This window comes from Colossoma macropomum, unplaced genomic scaffold (genome assembly GCF_904425465.1).
Source record: "Colossoma macropomum unplaced genomic scaffold, Colossoma_macropomum, whole genome shotgun sequence".
NCBI lineage: Eukaryota > Metazoa > Chordata > Actinopteri > Characiformes > Serrasalmidae > Colossoma > Colossoma macropomum.
The window spans coordinates 27,982,825-28,000,412 of NW_023494789.1; the positions used below are offsets into that span (position 1 = coordinate 27,982,825).

General features: G+C 38.1%; 1 protein-coding gene across 1 annotated transcript in view; it reads left to right on the forward strand.

Annotated features, from left to right (window-relative positions):
• Positions 1 to 17,588, forward strand: part of slc9a7 (solute carrier family 9 member 7) — a 60,530-nt gene that overhangs the window by 27,566 nt on the left and 15,376 nt on the right. Inside the window, exons 13-14 of the mRNA XM_036570719.1 lie at positions 16,006 to 16,069; positions 17,380 to 17,462. Coding sequence (XP_036426612.1) covers positions 16,006 to 16,069; positions 17,380 to 17,462 — 147 coding nt within the window. The remainder of the gene's footprint in view (positions 1 to 16,005; positions 16,070 to 17,379; positions 17,463 to 17,588) is intronic.

Here is a 17,588-nt window from a genome sequence, read left to right on the forward strand (position 1 = left end):
GGCTTTTATTTATGGTGAAGTTTATATTAGGTTTGACTTATGACGCATATCCTTAGCTTTCGAGTGTAAGATATCAGGGTTCAGAAAATCTGTAGAAAAGAAAAGAGATATAAATTGCTGCATAGTTTATCCCGTGGCATTTATACCAGATCGGTCAGCTGTGAAACATTCACAGACAAATCCTTCTATTGTAATAAAGTCTGAAATGGAATAATAAATGGAATAATAACAGAGCGAGTGTGTAGATAACAAACCAAAGGTTAGCAGCTGTTTTGAAGCAGCAGAGAGCCGGTTCAGGGCTGACAGAAAGAGCAGGTGGAGTTGTTTATCCGGGGGTTGTGCTGGCTGTAGATTCTGCACACTGTTAATAAGTGCCTCTAGTTCTCGAGATAAAGAGGATTATAGCACTGTGATGCTGATGACAGATGCTTCATGGGACTCAATGGCTCATGTTATTGTGTGTAATGCTGCTGTGCAGTGAAGGAGCTGTGGAATGGTTTGGCAGGACAAGCAAAGACGAAATTAACGGAAGTGTGAGACATCCTTTACTTAAATGTGGTCCAGTGTTTCAGATAAATAATAGATGTAGACATATAATCTCACAGGCTTTATTGGTAGACATTGCAGTGCTTTTGAGGGTGTCTGACAGTAAATAAAATTGCTGCTTGCACTTCTGCCAGGGTCTTCTGATTGTAAGTCTGCACCTGTACCTCCAGGGTGTGTATGGTGGCTATGTTTGCCAATGTCAAAGAATTTTATTTAGTCTAATAATAATTTGGTTGTGCTCTTTGACTTCTAGGTGAATAAACATGCATCAGCGTATTGTGGTGGTACATTGTTGACGGAATGTTCAAATCATTTGGTAACTTGGGGGAGGAAGACCCTCAGAGTAATGTGCAATACCCACCTAATCCTAATTATCCATCCTGCTCATTTACTGAATGATTTATGCTTTTACTAATTCTGAAATTTCATCTGCATTCCTCTGAACTGTGTGAATATTTATGCATCATCATCCTGTAAATGATAAACTGCCATACAGTTATGGTTTTGCTTTACAGTAAGTGTTTTTAAGTGGAGCATTTCCCCCCATTTTTCCCTAATAATATTCAATAAACTATTGTTTTTATGATCTGTTTTGTACTAATGTTTTTTATTTTGTGTATTCTTTCTATTTTTAATTATAAATACACATTTTAGCAAAAATAATGTTGAAATTTGAGATTTTGTGTTGAAATTCGTTGTTTAGTAAAGTTATAAGATTTAAATTCTAAGATTTTCTATTGGCCTTGCTGGCATTTGTAAATTTTTTTGGTTAATCTAAAGCAGTGGTTCCCAAACTGTGTTACACATACCCCCAGGGGTATGTCAAATGGCAGTGGGGATACTTCAAAAATTTCTGACATAACTTTTCAAAGAATTTCATTTAATCAGCCAGTCTCACAGTTACACAGATACTTGCCCCATACAGGCGGCACAAACAGCATCCAGCACAGGGCAAAGTCTTGCTCTCAAGTTTTATAAAAGGGTGTATTAGAATAGAACTTTGGACCATTTTGAGCGCCACATGTTTAGGAGAAACTAAATCTGCTACTGTACTATACATATTACACTAATGAATGAACTTGTTGTTACTAACTGTTGTTAAGGTCTGTACACACATGTTCCCTCAAATTTATGCTGCAGCCTTTATGATTACAAATGAAGAAAGTTGGCGAACAGCATTCTAATCTAAGTATGCAGAGTCCAGCAGGATGACACCCCTTTTATTTCTCCATCACTGCTGCCTGCAGTGCCTTTCCAAACATGCCAGTCAAGACTGAGGTTTACCTCAAACCTCAGTCTCATCAAATATCATCTTATTCTTCAAGCCCTTACAAAGGAAAACAATTATTAGTTTATGAGATTCTGATTTTTGCACAGTATAGTGCAACCATCTGTAAGAGCCTGATATGTTTTGCCTGTGTTTGGCTGTTTCCACTGTCCCTCTCCTCCTTTGTTTACAGTTTTGTGACAGCAAGCCTAGGCAGCGCTGCATTGTTTAGCAGATGGTGCCAGGTCACTCTGGAGTTTCCTGAAGGAAGAGCACTAATTCCCAGTCCTGGGTTTCACATATGTATAAGATAGTGATTACAGTAGGAGCACTACAAATGCATCCAAGCAAGGCAGTTAAAATATTTTTGTTTTAAGTAAGAGATGGAAAAACAAACATTATTTTCTGCAAACATAAACTGCTTCTTTAAGGGAATCTGATTTCCTTTTTTTGAAATAGATTTGCAGCCAGCAGTCTTTATTGCTGTTGTACTTGATGGTATTCTATTCAGTATTGTACCTACTGTATTCAGTGGTATTGTAATGTTTTTTCAAATATCATCTTTCAAATATCGTCTGTTCTTTATTTTAACTATAATTGAGGACTTGAGGCTTCCCAGACGTTACGTTTGCTGAGTAACAGAATTATAGTGTTTAGCTTATCTAGTACAAGTGGCAATGATTTGTGCCACTTCTTATGTAACTTACAAGGGAACAGATAGTAATTAAGGAATATAGGTTTGATATTGTGATGGTAGAAACGCATTTTTAAGTAAACCAGTTAATGAATGTGGTTAAATATATGTACGTAACTGGAAAGGTATACAGGATTTGCTCTATAGTGAAGCTATTTAATGCTCGGCTGAAGTCTAAGACAGCACGTCTTTTCCAGCTTTTGGCTCTTGCAGAAGTAGCATAGCTTAGATAATCCTTTTGCCTAAGCCAAAGCCCAGTGTCTTTGTAGGGGTCAGGGAAGGGGGAGATAATATCCACTCTGGACTTGCTCCCTCTCTTTCTCAGGGCTTCCTCTTCCTGTGATTCACCATATCCAGTCTGCTAAATATTTTGCTGCCAACAGGTTAGCTCTGCATACGTGACCCAGCACAGGCTAAATTGCTGGAATGGTATTGCCATTCTTCTCACCCAGTGTAACTGTGACCCTAGAATGTAAACAATACCCCGGGATCCAGAGGCGGTGCTTATCTTTGTCTTAATTGCTGAGGGGCCAACGAAAACACTTAAATTCTTATTTATATCCACTGCAGGAAGAAATATGAATGCAGGCAGTGATTTTCTTTTTCTAAAAAGTGAAGTTTCAAAAAAGACTGCTAAAGCTAGTTTGTAAGACAAATTGCCAACAACCATTGAAACTCATGTTTATTGACATCTGGTTGGATCAAAGAACTTTTTTCCCCCCAAAATATTCAATTAATTTGCAGTGATGTACTCTTGCTCTAGGGCCCCTGTGTCAAACATAAGGCCTGTGGCTCAATCCTATCCGGCCCACGAAATTATTTTAGTTTTCTATTAATATTAGCCCGTTTACCAATCCCCAGCATACACTGCAACATAATGTTGGTGGGGGGGCAGAAGCGCACAACAACAATGTATAGGACAGCAGTTACACAGATAAATGCAGTGAAAATATTGGCTATATGAACCCATTTTATTTATGGCTCCAACGAGGGACATTAGACAAGCGATTCGTAATCTTTGTTCATGTCGAGAAGATACAACTTCTCCATTACAGGAAATTATGGAAAAATTCTCAAAGACAGTGCTACAGTGCAAAGTGTTACTAAAATAAATACCTGAATCCATTGCGTTAGATGACCGGCTGCTCTTTGTTGTCAAGGACACTGGATTTTGTTGGCACATACTGTAATCAAGTATAGTTTTTTTGTTAACTGTTTTTAGTTGTTATTGTTTTGTTTATTAAAAGTGTGTTTTGTTTATTTCCTTGTTTTGTACGTTTAATTGAAAAGCATAAATTAAAAAGCTAACAAAAAAAAAAACTAAAAAAAAGGTGATGGGTTTTCGTTTTCAGCTGAGGGTGTCCTGAATTTTGGATTTGGCCAAGAATTTTCATGTCAGTGTATCAAAAAATTTTTGGTAACATAGTGTGACTGTTGCTTCCAGACTTTTTCATAAGCGTTTCAACAGTTTGAAATGAAAGCAAATACTTATAAACAATCAGATTCCTACTAAAAGATCTTTTATATGGCATGTATTAAAAACTTCATTTAAAGTTATGATATGCGTGGGTGCCATTTGTAAATCAGCCATCGTCTTGTATTTTATGAACGCAGAAGGAAATATCAGTGTGGAATTGAGTGGGCCCATTAAATTCTCTGCACTGTATGATCCAGCCCACACTCTTAACGCCTTAAAGCCAAAAACAGGCCCTGTAAAAAGGCCATGATGACACAGAAAGGTCAGGTGGTTAGATCATTGCTGCAGATTTTCTCTGCTATATCGCTACTTTATGTTCACTTTACATAATCACGCTTTAATGCATGGCTAAAGCCACTGAACAGTGAGAGCTAAATGCACGCAAGAAAGACTCTAGTGTCATGATGAGTGCATAAAGATGTACTTCACTAAAGGTATTTCTGTAATTTTGTAGTCTTAAAGCTAACACGGAAGATTTCTGGAATTTTGGCAAATAAATATTGAGCTTGAGAATGAGCTTTTAATTCTGTTTGATTTAATAATGGGGTAAAGAAGTGTCTCGCTATTTGTTACATAGCTAGGGAGGAATTTGAGGAATTCGCTTTGTTTATTTGGCTTACATTCAACGCTGAAATGGGATTGGAGTGAAGAGATGCTTTTTATTGTAGTGCCCCTGTTTCCTCTCTATGAGGTGTTCTACAATTGACTCAATTGGCATTGGACTGTACAGCTTTTTCCATGTAATAAAGAGAGCCTGCAACACTATGCATGCACGCAAGTCTCTCTCTCCCTCTCTCTCTCCCGCTTGCTGCCCCCAACCTTACTGTAGTGGATTTCATGCTCAGGGCTGTTACAGACTGATCGATCCACAATTAAAATAGGCTGTCGGATCATTCATTGGAAAAATACGAACAAAGCCGTTTCACGTCAGAGAATAGAACACCAGTGATTCCCCCCATGCCAGAGCATTGGTGTGGTTCAGCCTGACCATCTTGGCTCAAGATGAAAAGATGCTTTTAGCTGAGCCTCCTATGACATCAAAATCAATGATGTGCTTTAGGTCACGCACTGGTCAATGTAGTTCCAGCATGCTGGAAAAAAGCAGACCTGAAGCAAATGCATGGGTACATTTGGTTCCTTTCTAAACCCTTATTCATAACACATTAATAACACAGTGCAGATTCTTATTTAATGGTACCTCACTTCTTTCCACTAGATAAAGGCTGCTCTTACTGCGTTAGTGTTTGTAGTAAGTTAAAGGGGGGGAATAAGTAATAAAAGTCCTTTGTTCCCAGGTTCTGCCACAGTCATCAGTAATACAAGCTACTTTAAAAGGCCAGCTCAATGTTCTCGTTGGTGTACCCATGGCATTCAGAACACTGTACACAAACATGCTCTCAGCATTTTCCAGAAGTAGTATCTGGGTTTATGCTTTGGAACGGCATGTTCACTAACCACAATAGGCGTCGGGGTGACAGATGTCAGTTAGTAATGATCGTGGAGTGTTTATTATGGTACAATTCAATTCTTTTTGAAAAAACGCTGAAAAAAGCAAATGTGCCTGGAGGAGTTATTTGCACAGTAGTAGAACATACAATAAAATACTTCACTAAACCTTTATTTTATTTTTGAAAATAGCATGAGAATTTATTTTGACCCAAAAATTGCTTTAATGAATATTACTATGATCAAATCTGTTATTCCAAAGTTGATACAGTGAAGGACGAAGCATATTCGTTTTTTTAATGTTGAGGCTGAGTACTGAACACCGTGTACCACACTGCCAGTTAGTTGTGTTTGTGTATGTCATGTACACAGTACATTAGTGATTGGTTGCTTCTGTTTGGTCTAACTTACCTACAGGCAGTTCACAAGCTCCATATTATTAGGTTAAACTTCCCCTCTTGAAGCTGTTAAGATGATGTTATTGATCATGTTTGCTTTAAGTTGCAACTCCTGTAATTTTAAAATTGCACTGCTTTAAATTGCCATTTCAACTAATCTTACAGCCGTGGAATGAATCCATTTTTAAACTCCTACGTCTTATTTTTCAGTATATTGCTGCCTCTGTTGGTCAGAGGACTCTGCGGCTGTGTACACACTGAGCCAGGAGGCTCCCTCTGTTCCTCAGCTGAAGCTTAACCTGTTTGGGTTTGCCTCCATCCAGAACAGTCTAGGGAGGTCTTACTTCCTCTGTGAACAAGTATGGTGGGCACATAGGTTTGATTCAGAACAGCCGGTGGAATGTGGTGCAGGTGTTCTCGTCAGAGCACCAGACCAAGGCTACTACAACAGATCGGATGAGTTTACTACATATTAAAGAAAATGTCATAGGAGAACAGGCTTGATCTATAGAGCATCTCTTCTAGCTTGTCTGAGAATTGCAAAACTTTGCACTTTATAAAGTGATTAAAGGAATAGCTTGACCAAACATGTTAAGATGACTTATGATGATTGAAAGATAACCAGGTCTCAATTTGAGGGAATACCAATCTTGCCCACCTCCCCCGAACCATCCTAATTTGGATTAATGTGATGTTACTTAACATGTCTAAGTGATGCCCTGCTAGAACATTAATATTACATTCATTGACCATGAGCAAAGCCATGTTTTACTTTTCTTAAACATTTTTAAACATCTTTTGTTTAGCACAGCACAGTTCTAAAAGGAAGCTTCAACAGCAGAAAATGAATAACTCTATGTCTAACCACAGTTACATCTGAATGAGCTGCAGAAAGTGCTTTCATTGTCCAGCTAATTATTTGATTGTATTTTTGATTAATAAACTCAGTTAAAATCCCACTTTCTCCTGTAATATAAGACTACAGCAGCTGGATAAATTCTGAGGGTGTTGAAGTGTACAGAAGCGTCTCAACTGTCCAGATAAGTCCAAATGTGTTGCAACAGGAGAATCGCCCAAATTGTACTGCTAAAGCAGTTATTTTTCATAGTGGAAAAAGTGGGTAAAAATCAGAAATTTCAGTTATTGAAGATAAAACAAGGTTGAGTGTTAAACTATTGCATTACATGCCTGGCAGAACTTGTAAGAGCTGTGATTCCTAGACGTATAGGTGCTGGAAAAGCTGAAACAGTAGAAGAAAGTCGGTGTCCCTATAAAATTGTATAATATTATATATAAAATGGCTTAATGAGGTTTGCAGTATCAAGTATGTTTGACCTTTTGAAATGAGCATGATGTGCAGTATTTGAGTGTTTTGTAAATGAGTCAGATTGCGGGTGCTCTGCCAGAGTGGGAACAGACTGAGGGAGTGTTCCTGTGCTCTGCTCGTTCAGGGTTGGCCAGGCTTCAGCTGCAGAGAAGGAGAGACTGCTGAAGCTGTGGCATTACCTCAGGTAAAGTAGATGTAGGCTTTCACGGAGTTGCTGGTGGTTGGGTCTCTGTGGGCTCACTTGGATACACACTTTTTGGGATCGTCTGTGTGTGAGTGGCACTGCTAAACCTCTTGACACGTGAGTGCCATGTCAAAACAGTGGTGCCCTCTCATATTTCCTCTCACTTCTGTCCTTAAAAGGCCTTCTCCTCAGCACTCGTCCCTGTTTCTCTGGGGAGGAAAAGTGTACAAGTCACCAATGTTCTCATGTTCTAATTGCTTCAGGCACTTAATTTTAAGAATAGTTTTAATTTGTTCTTTTTTAATTTCAATAGTGATGAATATCAACTTTTGATTCCTGAGCTTGTTAGCAGCTGGAGGACAATTAACAGCTGAAATGAAGGCAATTGGTATGAGTGTTGAATAGCGTGTATGTAGCAGGATGAACAGATGAAAGCTGGTGGGTGATTAGATTGGAGTCTTTTGGGTCCATGTTGTACTCGAATAGAATGCCCAGCAGCAGAGAGAACCCAGATGGCTGGGTTTTTGGCTGGACTAGTATGATATTTTTTTCACACATGCTAAAATTAACCAGCTTTTATTGTAAACAACATTTGAGATGATTTCACACGGTCAAAAATTAAATGGACATTTTAGTTATTTTACTGGCTGATATTATTCAGCTGTAAACAGCATAAATTAGGGCTTTCAATTAAACTAACTGCTCGCAATTAATCATGTTATTTTGTATAGTTAGTCATAATTAGTTACAGTTCTCTTGTTTGCTCAAATTTTACCTTAATTTTTTTCTGCTTAAAATGTTGTGTAAGTAGACAAAATAAGCTTCATTGAAATGTATTTATTTACTTAAGATGATTTCTCATGCAGATGTGGGGGGTTGACATGAACCTGAAAATCACATGAAAGCTGAGTGAACATGGAAAAACAAAGGTGAACAGTTTTCCATTTTCATCAGAGAGAATAACAGTAGCTACATGTTTTAACCAATGAGTGTGTATGTCTTGTGTTATTATATTTAGTCAGTGGTTCCAATTCCTTTATGACTGTAGTTACTACACTACATTATGTCTTATTTGGGGCACAGCTGTAGCTTTTCACTTTGCTACTGCTTTTGTTTACTGTTGATTTATCCGTAATTCTCTCACGAGCACTGTCCGCTGTTGTTTGCTGATGGCATCCTCCAGTGCTAACGTTACTGATATTACTGATATTGCCAGCATGAGTGCTGTGTTTATTTAAAACACAGTGTCCTTCAGTGATAAGCAAATTCATGGCATTGCAGTGCCTGAAAATAACTTTGGTTTTATCAAAAATCATCAGTGGAACCTGCCATTACAAATATTTAACCGACAGTGATGGTTTCATAGCAACACTGTACAAGCAACTGTGCTTCAGTAGACAGTTGGAAGGGGCAAACTAGGAAAATGAGTTAACAGCATTAAACAAAGTTGTGGTGTTAAAAAAAATGTCATTAATATGTCTTTAGCGCACAAACTTAAGCACCATTAATATACTAATATATCTCTTCCAAGAGGTCATGTTGGTTTCTGGTTATTAGCTTTCTGGTTATTAACTGTTAGCATTAGGATGTGTTAACGCAAAAAACCTTGTTACAGGAGCACTGATGAAAAATGGATTGCATGTTTTTGTTACTTTAGCCATGGTGTTTTGTGTTCAACCTGTGACACTGTACTAAAGATAAGCAGAGGTGACTAACTGCTTACTAGCAGTCTCTACAATAACTGTTACGAATCATGAAACCATTAAAATCCTCTGAAATTAGTGGTTTAACTAAGATTAGTAGTGAGTCTCAAACTTCAGCACAATATATGTGCATTATTGCAGCTGGAGCCTAGTTAGAATACCCCAATCCTTTCTGACTGAGCAGTGATCTGTTTCTGTGCCTCTCTGTGTTTAAAGCATCAACTAGAGATGGTTTGTGCAGCACATTCCATGACTTTAAAATTGGTAAATCGCTCGCTAAAAAAAAGCTGCATTGAAAATAACTCTCTGCTATTTCTGAAGGTTCTTCCTGGCTTCAAAGGGCGCTTTGGCCCCATTTAGGAGAACTGTGCTCCCCAGAGTCTTCTGCTGAATTTAAAGCGCCATACAGCAATGTAGCACATTCAAAAGCAGCTCTTTCCTCCATCACTGGCTCACTGTCTCTGCTTAGGTGTTTGTGCCCATGGCGCATCTGCAAACTTCTGCCAATGCTAAATTTAAGTGTGTGTGTGTGAGAGAGAGAGAGCGAGAAGGAGAAAGAATGGTGCTCTGTTTTTCTCTGTTGTCTCTCTGATTTTTCACACTGTGATGTCAGATGCTCAGCTCCTGTGTGTGTGTGTGTGTGTGTGTGTGTGCTGCTGGCAAGAGGCAAGAATTATGCTGTTGACTCATAGGAAATGAAGAGATTTAAGAGAAGAGTGCCATTCTAAGTCTCTTATCTTAAGCTTACAAGTTGTCGTGTGTGTGTGTGTGGTGGGGGGGATCAATTTCTGCTTTCGCAGGAATGTGAAAATGAAAAAAAGCAGCAGTCACTAACATGAAATGATTACAGTTGAACTACACAGCAATGTATATCAGCACGAGAACCAAACTCAGTAAGGCACTGTTCTTCTCTTAAAATAAATGCTAAAACTGATAAGTGAGCATTGTTACAGCTGAGTGACAGCTAAGCAGTCCAGATGGTGTCAACAGAAGATAATACAATTAAACACAAAAAATGACTCAGGAACTATAAATGTATAACTGACTGAAGTGGAACTGAGTAAAAATGAGTTTACGAGGTTCCTTTTTTCTAAGTATATGTAATTGAGTAAATGGACCTTCCCACCTGTGCTTGTGAGTTTAGAGTCTCCTCTGCTGTGTCTGTGTTGTGTCTGTGCAAGTTCAGGCTGCAGGCTGTATAGGCCTTTTCTGTACAGTGCCCCCTCCCCCCCCCTTCTCCTGCATTATTTCTGTCTGAATATGTGGTCATGGGTGTGGCCTATACTATATACTTCCTCTCCTCTTGAATTTTTTCTTTGGTTTTGATATTCCTGTAGCTGACTCTCCCCCAGCCTCAGGACCCTTTTTGTTTTCCTCAGGTCCCTCTGACCTCTTGTCATTTAGTCATGTCGCAGAACGCCCAGCCTGCAGGCCTGCTTCCTGTGGAACCTTCATGCTCTTTCCTTTTACTGTAATCTATACTCTTTCTCTTTGTCTACTTGTCTATCTCTTATTTCACTTCCCATCTTTTTTTCTTAAGTTCCTGCACTTCCTCTTCTGCTCTCTGCCTTTTCCTGTTCATTAACGTTGATTAATTAATGTTCATTTGCATCTTTTCTTTCCTCTCCTGTCATTCCTCTGATACTTCATTGTGGTCATATCTTAGACCACCCAAATCTAACTTCCAAAGTTTAAAATGAAAAGGTCCATATTAACTATACAGACATGTACGCTGCCCATTAAGAGTTGGGGACACCTTGCTTTCTTTTGAATACGTAAGAAAATTAATTACCTTGAAGATATTAACATTAAATAGCGATTTACTAGAGGATCGATTCACAGTTCATTGGTTTTTGATTCAATTAAAAAAACGTTTTGTGAATTAAGAACAATATAAACTGAACAACTGTTAGAAGAATTATAAATGATGCATCACGAAAACAAATAAATTGTTACACCACAACTTTTCTGGGTATATTTTGCAGCACTCAGGTTCATGTTCATCTAAATGTGTTTCTTGGTATGAGAATCAGGATTTGCCTACTTAATGAATATTAAATTTTTATTGAATGTTTAAGAATAAATAATGTAAAACCACTCAAAGGTGGTTTAAACTACTGAAAGAACTTAGTGCTGATGTCACATGAGGAAGTGAAATATCATCACTTTATTTATGCGTTATATCATTTTCCTCAAAAAAAAACAAACAAACTTGATTTCACCTTAAAAGATGCTCTGTACCAAAAATATGTTTTTTAAATGGTTAACTCCTCTTTGATGGTTTATTATGACTACTTGGACTGATTTGTTTATTAAATGTTTTACCATATTACAGACCATAATACAAAAATTCTAAACCACCAGCAATTCTAGCTGTCTTGACACCGCACTGAGGCAAGTTTAGAGAATAAGACACAAATCTGAGTGAGAGAAATTAAGTGACTATTTCCAGAATGACAGAATCTTTTTTATTGTTAATGCTACAGTGAGAGTTTTGCTTTTATCTTTGTTCACATGAAGCAGCCACAGGAGGAGAGGTATGTAGATACAGGGAAAATTATGCAGGCTAATGTCTCTCTTCCTGTGTGGAAGTGTGGCAGTCTGCTGCTAGAGCCAGCCCTCTCTGACCTCTGAGCTGAGGGGTTTATTTGGACAGTTGCTGCTCTGCAGTCATGCCCCTCAGCTGGAGTCCTTTTGTTCTTCAGATTCCACTAGCTCTCCTCCAGACGTGGCAGAAATGACAGCAGCTCGTTAGAAGCTCAGCCCACCACAGGCGTGCGTCAATGGCCGGACTGTTAGCTTTACTTTCCCTATTTAAATTCATCTGCACTATGCACACTGTGAGGACAAGGACCATGAAGCACTCAGTAATAGTTTAATCATTCATGAAGCCTCTGACAAATTATAAGTCACTGTTTTTTTGTACTTTGGCCTTTCATGTAGATAGCTATCAAATCTCGAACACACAGATATCCACAGTCCTTCCTTAATAATTAAGTTATCCAGACAGCTGTAAGACTTTCTCTTTTACCCACTAATGATACAGGCTATGTGTTAGTTATTCTGAGGTTTCATAAGTTGGAACAGACAAGAAGGACCAGTAGTGACACAATTTAACTAAACTATAAGTATAATTAATTTTATTTAGCATACTGCACTACAGTAAATCCAGTTTAACAGGACTGATTATGCTCTTCTTTTAATTAACATTAAAGTGAAATAAGATTTCACTTGGTCATTGTTCTTTAAGCACTATTGTTCTCCACAATATACTCAGAAGAGCATACTGTGATGTAATTTATCACATTAATGATAGATGTCATTATATTGCTCACACATAGCGATACAGCAAAAAAAAGATATCACGGTACTTCAAGGCCTTATCACAATACACGGTATGTGTCGTGATACTCTAGTTTCTGTGGTTTTTTGCCAAGTTGGAAGGACAAAAATGCACCAGAAAAAATGACAAAAAATCACAGCCTAAAATCTGTGAAAAAGCACAATTATTTATTCTATTCATCCATGGAAAGAAAAAACTAAGAAGGAACAGGACCCCATTCAAAGTGAAATATATACTGTGGGGTCCAAAGTCTGAGAAGTCTGAGACCACATTGAAAGTCTGGGATTTTTTTCTTTTAAATTTGTAAACAAACACGAGAACACTTTAGAATTTGCAACGTTTTGAAACAAAGAAAACTTATGACAAGTAAAATGAAAAAGAAATATTCAGTATGTTGCTTTATTTCAAATTTAAGCAAACCTGATCATATTGAGATCTGTGTACAAAAAGGTCAGATCATTTTCTTTTTTAATTTTATTTTTTTAGTCTTATCTCTTCCGCTGAATCTTCTGTTCAGACGAGCATTCTATGGAGCATTTGTTACACTCATCAGAGGCTTTTGCACACACTTGTAGAGTACATGCCATCTTGAGTGCATGCTGTCATTTAAGTATAAGAGGGACATACTAAATACAAAAGACATTCTGGAATTATGTTAAAATTTCAAAGATTCTGCTTTTCATTCAAAGTTCTATGGTGATAGGTTTTCATTAGAAATTCTACTTTCTCTCAAATTAGAAAGCAATACAAAATGTAAGCATTTTCAGTAGTTGTCTCAGACTTTTGGACCCCACTGAATGTGTTGTCTGTCCTTTTAAAATGTAAGTACACTACTCCTACAGGCCACTGCTTGGAGTACTACTGGAGAATGAAGGAAAAACTATAATGAAATGCCTGGGAAGGATCAGTGGGTGGAAACTCAAATGACCTTTGCATTTTGTTACTTCAGCAAAATAAGCGATGTGTTTTGTCACAGCTCCAAAGGCCACTGACATATGGGTCATATTTCAGCAATCAAACAAATGCCAAATCGGAGAAGAGGCAAGTCAAGTAGAGATTTTCTCTGCTGCAGTTGAAAATTATGTTCTGTTAGTTCCTGGCTTATAGACATGATTGTGAGAGTTTATTTGCTTAAGCTGATTATATTTCTCTTCCCTGTTTTGCTTCTACGCGCCCCCCCATGTGAGTGTGCTGACTAATCTCTGATGTTCCCATGGAGTGTTATGTGAGCGCTCTAATAAAGCAGACAGCCGTTCACGTGGGCTCTTGGATCACTGGCATCAGCCTTAGAGTGCCATGACTCTGCTGGAATGTGCAAACTGTTAATTGACATTAATAATGGCAGGCACATGAACATGAGAGAGAGAGAGCGAGAGAGCGAGAGCGCGAGAGCGCGCGCGCACGCACACACAGCTCAAAATGTGGGCAGGGAGTCTCAAATGTGTATGAGAGTGCAGAATTCTTGGCTGCACAGGCTGAAATGCAGCACAGGAGTGTTAGACTGATAGGGGTACAGACAGAGTGTCTACACACTGGAACATTCAGTACTTTAGATAGATAGGAGTACATGGAGCCCACAAGTTGCACAGTGAGAAAGAGGTAGTATGGACTATCCAAGCATGCCTGTCTATGTAGATCATGTACTGATCTATATGCTGCCTAAATTTCTTCTGTGTAATGAACAGCAGTTAAAGGAGGACATAATAAATACATAACCTCATAATTCCAAAATATCCAGTATAACCACATAGAATAAGGCAAAAGCGTTAATGTAACAAGATTTATTAAGTCAATTATTTGGATGATTTCAGGCTGTTTTGGTATATCTTTTTTGTAAATGGTTAAAGTTAATTAAAACTTTTTTTTTAGGTTAACAGTAACTGATTATTTTGGGACCTCTCATGTTTTAATAAAACCATTTGAACAACCAAACTAAATCAGAAATATATCAATCCAAGTTTTTATTTCTGTTGACGTATTTCTCAAGTCATCTGTCTCATATGTGTGTCCTGTACACACATGAGTCCTTCAGACTGTCAGTATCAGCTGGTTCATGACTTGTTGTGCGGACAAGGCCGAGAACCTGCGACATTGACCAAGTCAGGCGGCTTCTCATCCAGGCACCAACAGTCTAGTGTCCATGTTTGGCTAAGGCTAACCCCAAAAGTCCTGCCTTTCCACTGTTCAGTAGTGACTGGCTAGACAGCGGGAGGTTATCGAGGGGCTGCTGCAATTTAATTTTCATTTGAAGCATGAGTTAAACCTCCCTGGCAACCTCCCAGCAAAATGGAATAACGCCAGTGTGGTTTGCGCTGTTGCATTATCTGTGCTTATGTATGTAAATTCAGATGTATAGGATCTCGATAGGAGAAAAAAGAGGCAAAATGTGCTGCCCTCCTGTGCTTTGAAAATTGTACTTTGAAGGTCTAAATAAAAATGTAAGAAGTAAAAAAAAAAAAATTCTCTTGAAAAAGTGCTCAAGTACAAATGTTCCAGTACTCAAGTATTTTCCACCCTTGACTGTTACATTAATAAAACTAGATCTTATTATAATCAGTTACTTGTTTCAGTTTAGTTTGTACAGTTATTGTAGAGTGGTTTTTGTTTACAGCCTTTTTATAAGGAGTGCAGGCAATACCCATGACATCGAAAAATGTATCGTGACGTAATTTAGCATGATAACATTGCCATATTGCCCACTACTAGTCCTGTTGTTACTTTGCGATGATGGTATAAAGGTTTCCATTTAGCTGTCAAATTAAATTCAAGCTATTAATTGACGTGGTGTAAAACTTATGTAAAAAAAAAAGGCTGAGTTTCCTTTAGCTCTGTACAGGAGAGTACAGCTCTCTGTGTTCATAAAAACACAAAATATAGAGAGAGTTTACAGAGAAATATTTAGTAATGGCAACTTCTCTGTGCTTGTTTAATGTTTAATTATGGCTATATTTCAAATCATAAGAGCACAAAGACGTAATAAAATGGTTCACCATCAGCTGCCTTCACATTATATCTCTGTTTTCTGCTTTGATAAGATAAAGGCACCTTTTAATTTCTTCATCAGTCCGCTGGCACCTGCTGCTTTCTGCCAGGCATATCAGAATCATCTGAATAGTTACATGACTTTATACTATTCACATTTATGTTATTTATTTGACAAATACGTTTCCATAGTAATTGAAATTCGGAAAAATGTATCCATCTATAGTGAGTGTAGAAACGTCTATGCAAATTTGAAATTTGATTTTTTATTTTTTTTTTCTACAGTATTTGCTGTTTACATCAAAATACGCTTAAAATATGTGGGCGGAAACCCAGTTAGTGACCTATCTGTCATGTATTATAGAATATTCGAAGAGTAGCTCAGGAATAGATAGAATCAAGGCCTGGATGTGTCTCTTTCAGCAGCCCTCAACCTTCATGATCAGTGCTTTGTCCCACTGTGCACTTTCTGCAGAGGTCACTGTTTCCTTTTCACTGCTGTCTGCATGTCAGGCCTGGTAAACTGACACTCATTTCTCATTGGATGGAAGCTCTGCAATGCACTGTGAATCACACAACCACGGTCCAAGTCATAAATACACACAACACACCTGAGCTATAGTTTTTATCTGTTTCAGAGTTGGAGTGGACCCTGATCAGGACCTTCAGCCATGTGGAGATAGCTTCCAGGTCCTTCAAGGAGTGAGTTCAGTTCCAAATATATACAAGATGTATTTACTTTTCCAGAAACAAAAATAGAGACTGTTGTTAGCCTACATTTAGCTGTATAACGAGCTTCTGGCCTTTCCTGTGCATCAGAGTGAGCCGTGTGTTTATGCATGGCAAGACCATCTTGCTCCACATCTCTGGTTAGGTGTTCTAGTTAGATCCTTTATTTAGTACTGTTTCAGTTTGGCCCCACAAGAAATTTTGCTTCTAAAAGATTAGATAAGCAGAGCTTGCTAGAGAAACAGAAGGCTGAAACTAACCACAAAGCCCTTTGATGTGTAAAGGTTTTGCTTCCTTTTAGTGTACAACAGATCTTTCCCATGAGTCCAAAAACTCAGGCCACATCTACCCACCTTGAGAAGAGATTGTTGCATTCTTACTCTGACACAGTTTAAATAACGGTACTGGGTCAGAGTAGTTTACCTTAAATACTCTCAGTAAATCTTATGTGTCTCATTACATTTCACTTAAAAAGAAAACCAAAAACTGAGACTAAACTAAGGGTTGGAAGGAGCTAGGACTCCTAGACCTACTTGTAAAAAAACTAGTATGATTTTCTTAAAGATTTGCATAATAGGTAGCTGTGAATGAATTCTTAATGTCCTGTAAACCCCTATTTTCAGTGGTCAGTGACAGGTAAGTGAACAAGAAAATTTAAGGCAGAAATGTTTTATTTAGAGAGATGTCTGAACACTGTGCCCATGACAGAAGTTAAAGAGTATGTGCTGTCCAAACTTATACACTACTGTATTGGCTGACAACTGAAAGAAAAGTTCCTTTGAATTAGAATTCTTTGAAAGCAACAGTGTGAAAATCAAGACACAAGTCCCCCTTCACCCCATTGTGGTCCAGGTCAGCAAAGGAATGTATGATGTCTGAAGTTTGCTTATTTAGTTTTGCACTAGAGATTAGAGGTGAATCTAGCTAACAGGTAGACACAGCTTTTTGTCCACCAATTAGCACTGTGCAAACTTAAAGAAATAAAATAAATAATCACAAAAATGCCTCAAAAATGCCTCAAATCACAAAAATGCATCTTGTAGCTAAAAACAGTAATAGTAGCTATTTTGAGGCCTGAATTTTATATGTACTGTGGCTTGCCAATTGCTAATTGATGGGATACAGTCTTCCCATACTTGTAAGCTACTCACAGCTTCATGGCAAAACTGAAAAAGTACACTTTTTGCTTTGTCTGCTCTGAATGGAAAACTGGACAAAAATATGATTTACCATGCTTAGAGATTCTGCTGTTATTCTTGTGCTGTTTTCTGTCTTTTCTCTAGGATGGAATTCAGCAGGAGGGCCAGAGTAAGACCAAGCAAGAAAGCGCTTGGCTGTTTAGACTGTGGTACACTTTTGACCACAAGTATCCTTTCAGTATGTTGTTCTGCAGAGCTCACAAATGTTGACTTTTTATAGCCCTGCTGCCCAGGAAATACTTTGTCATCAGTGCAGTCTTCTATTTCTGAAGCTGCTGTCTTTAACTCCACCC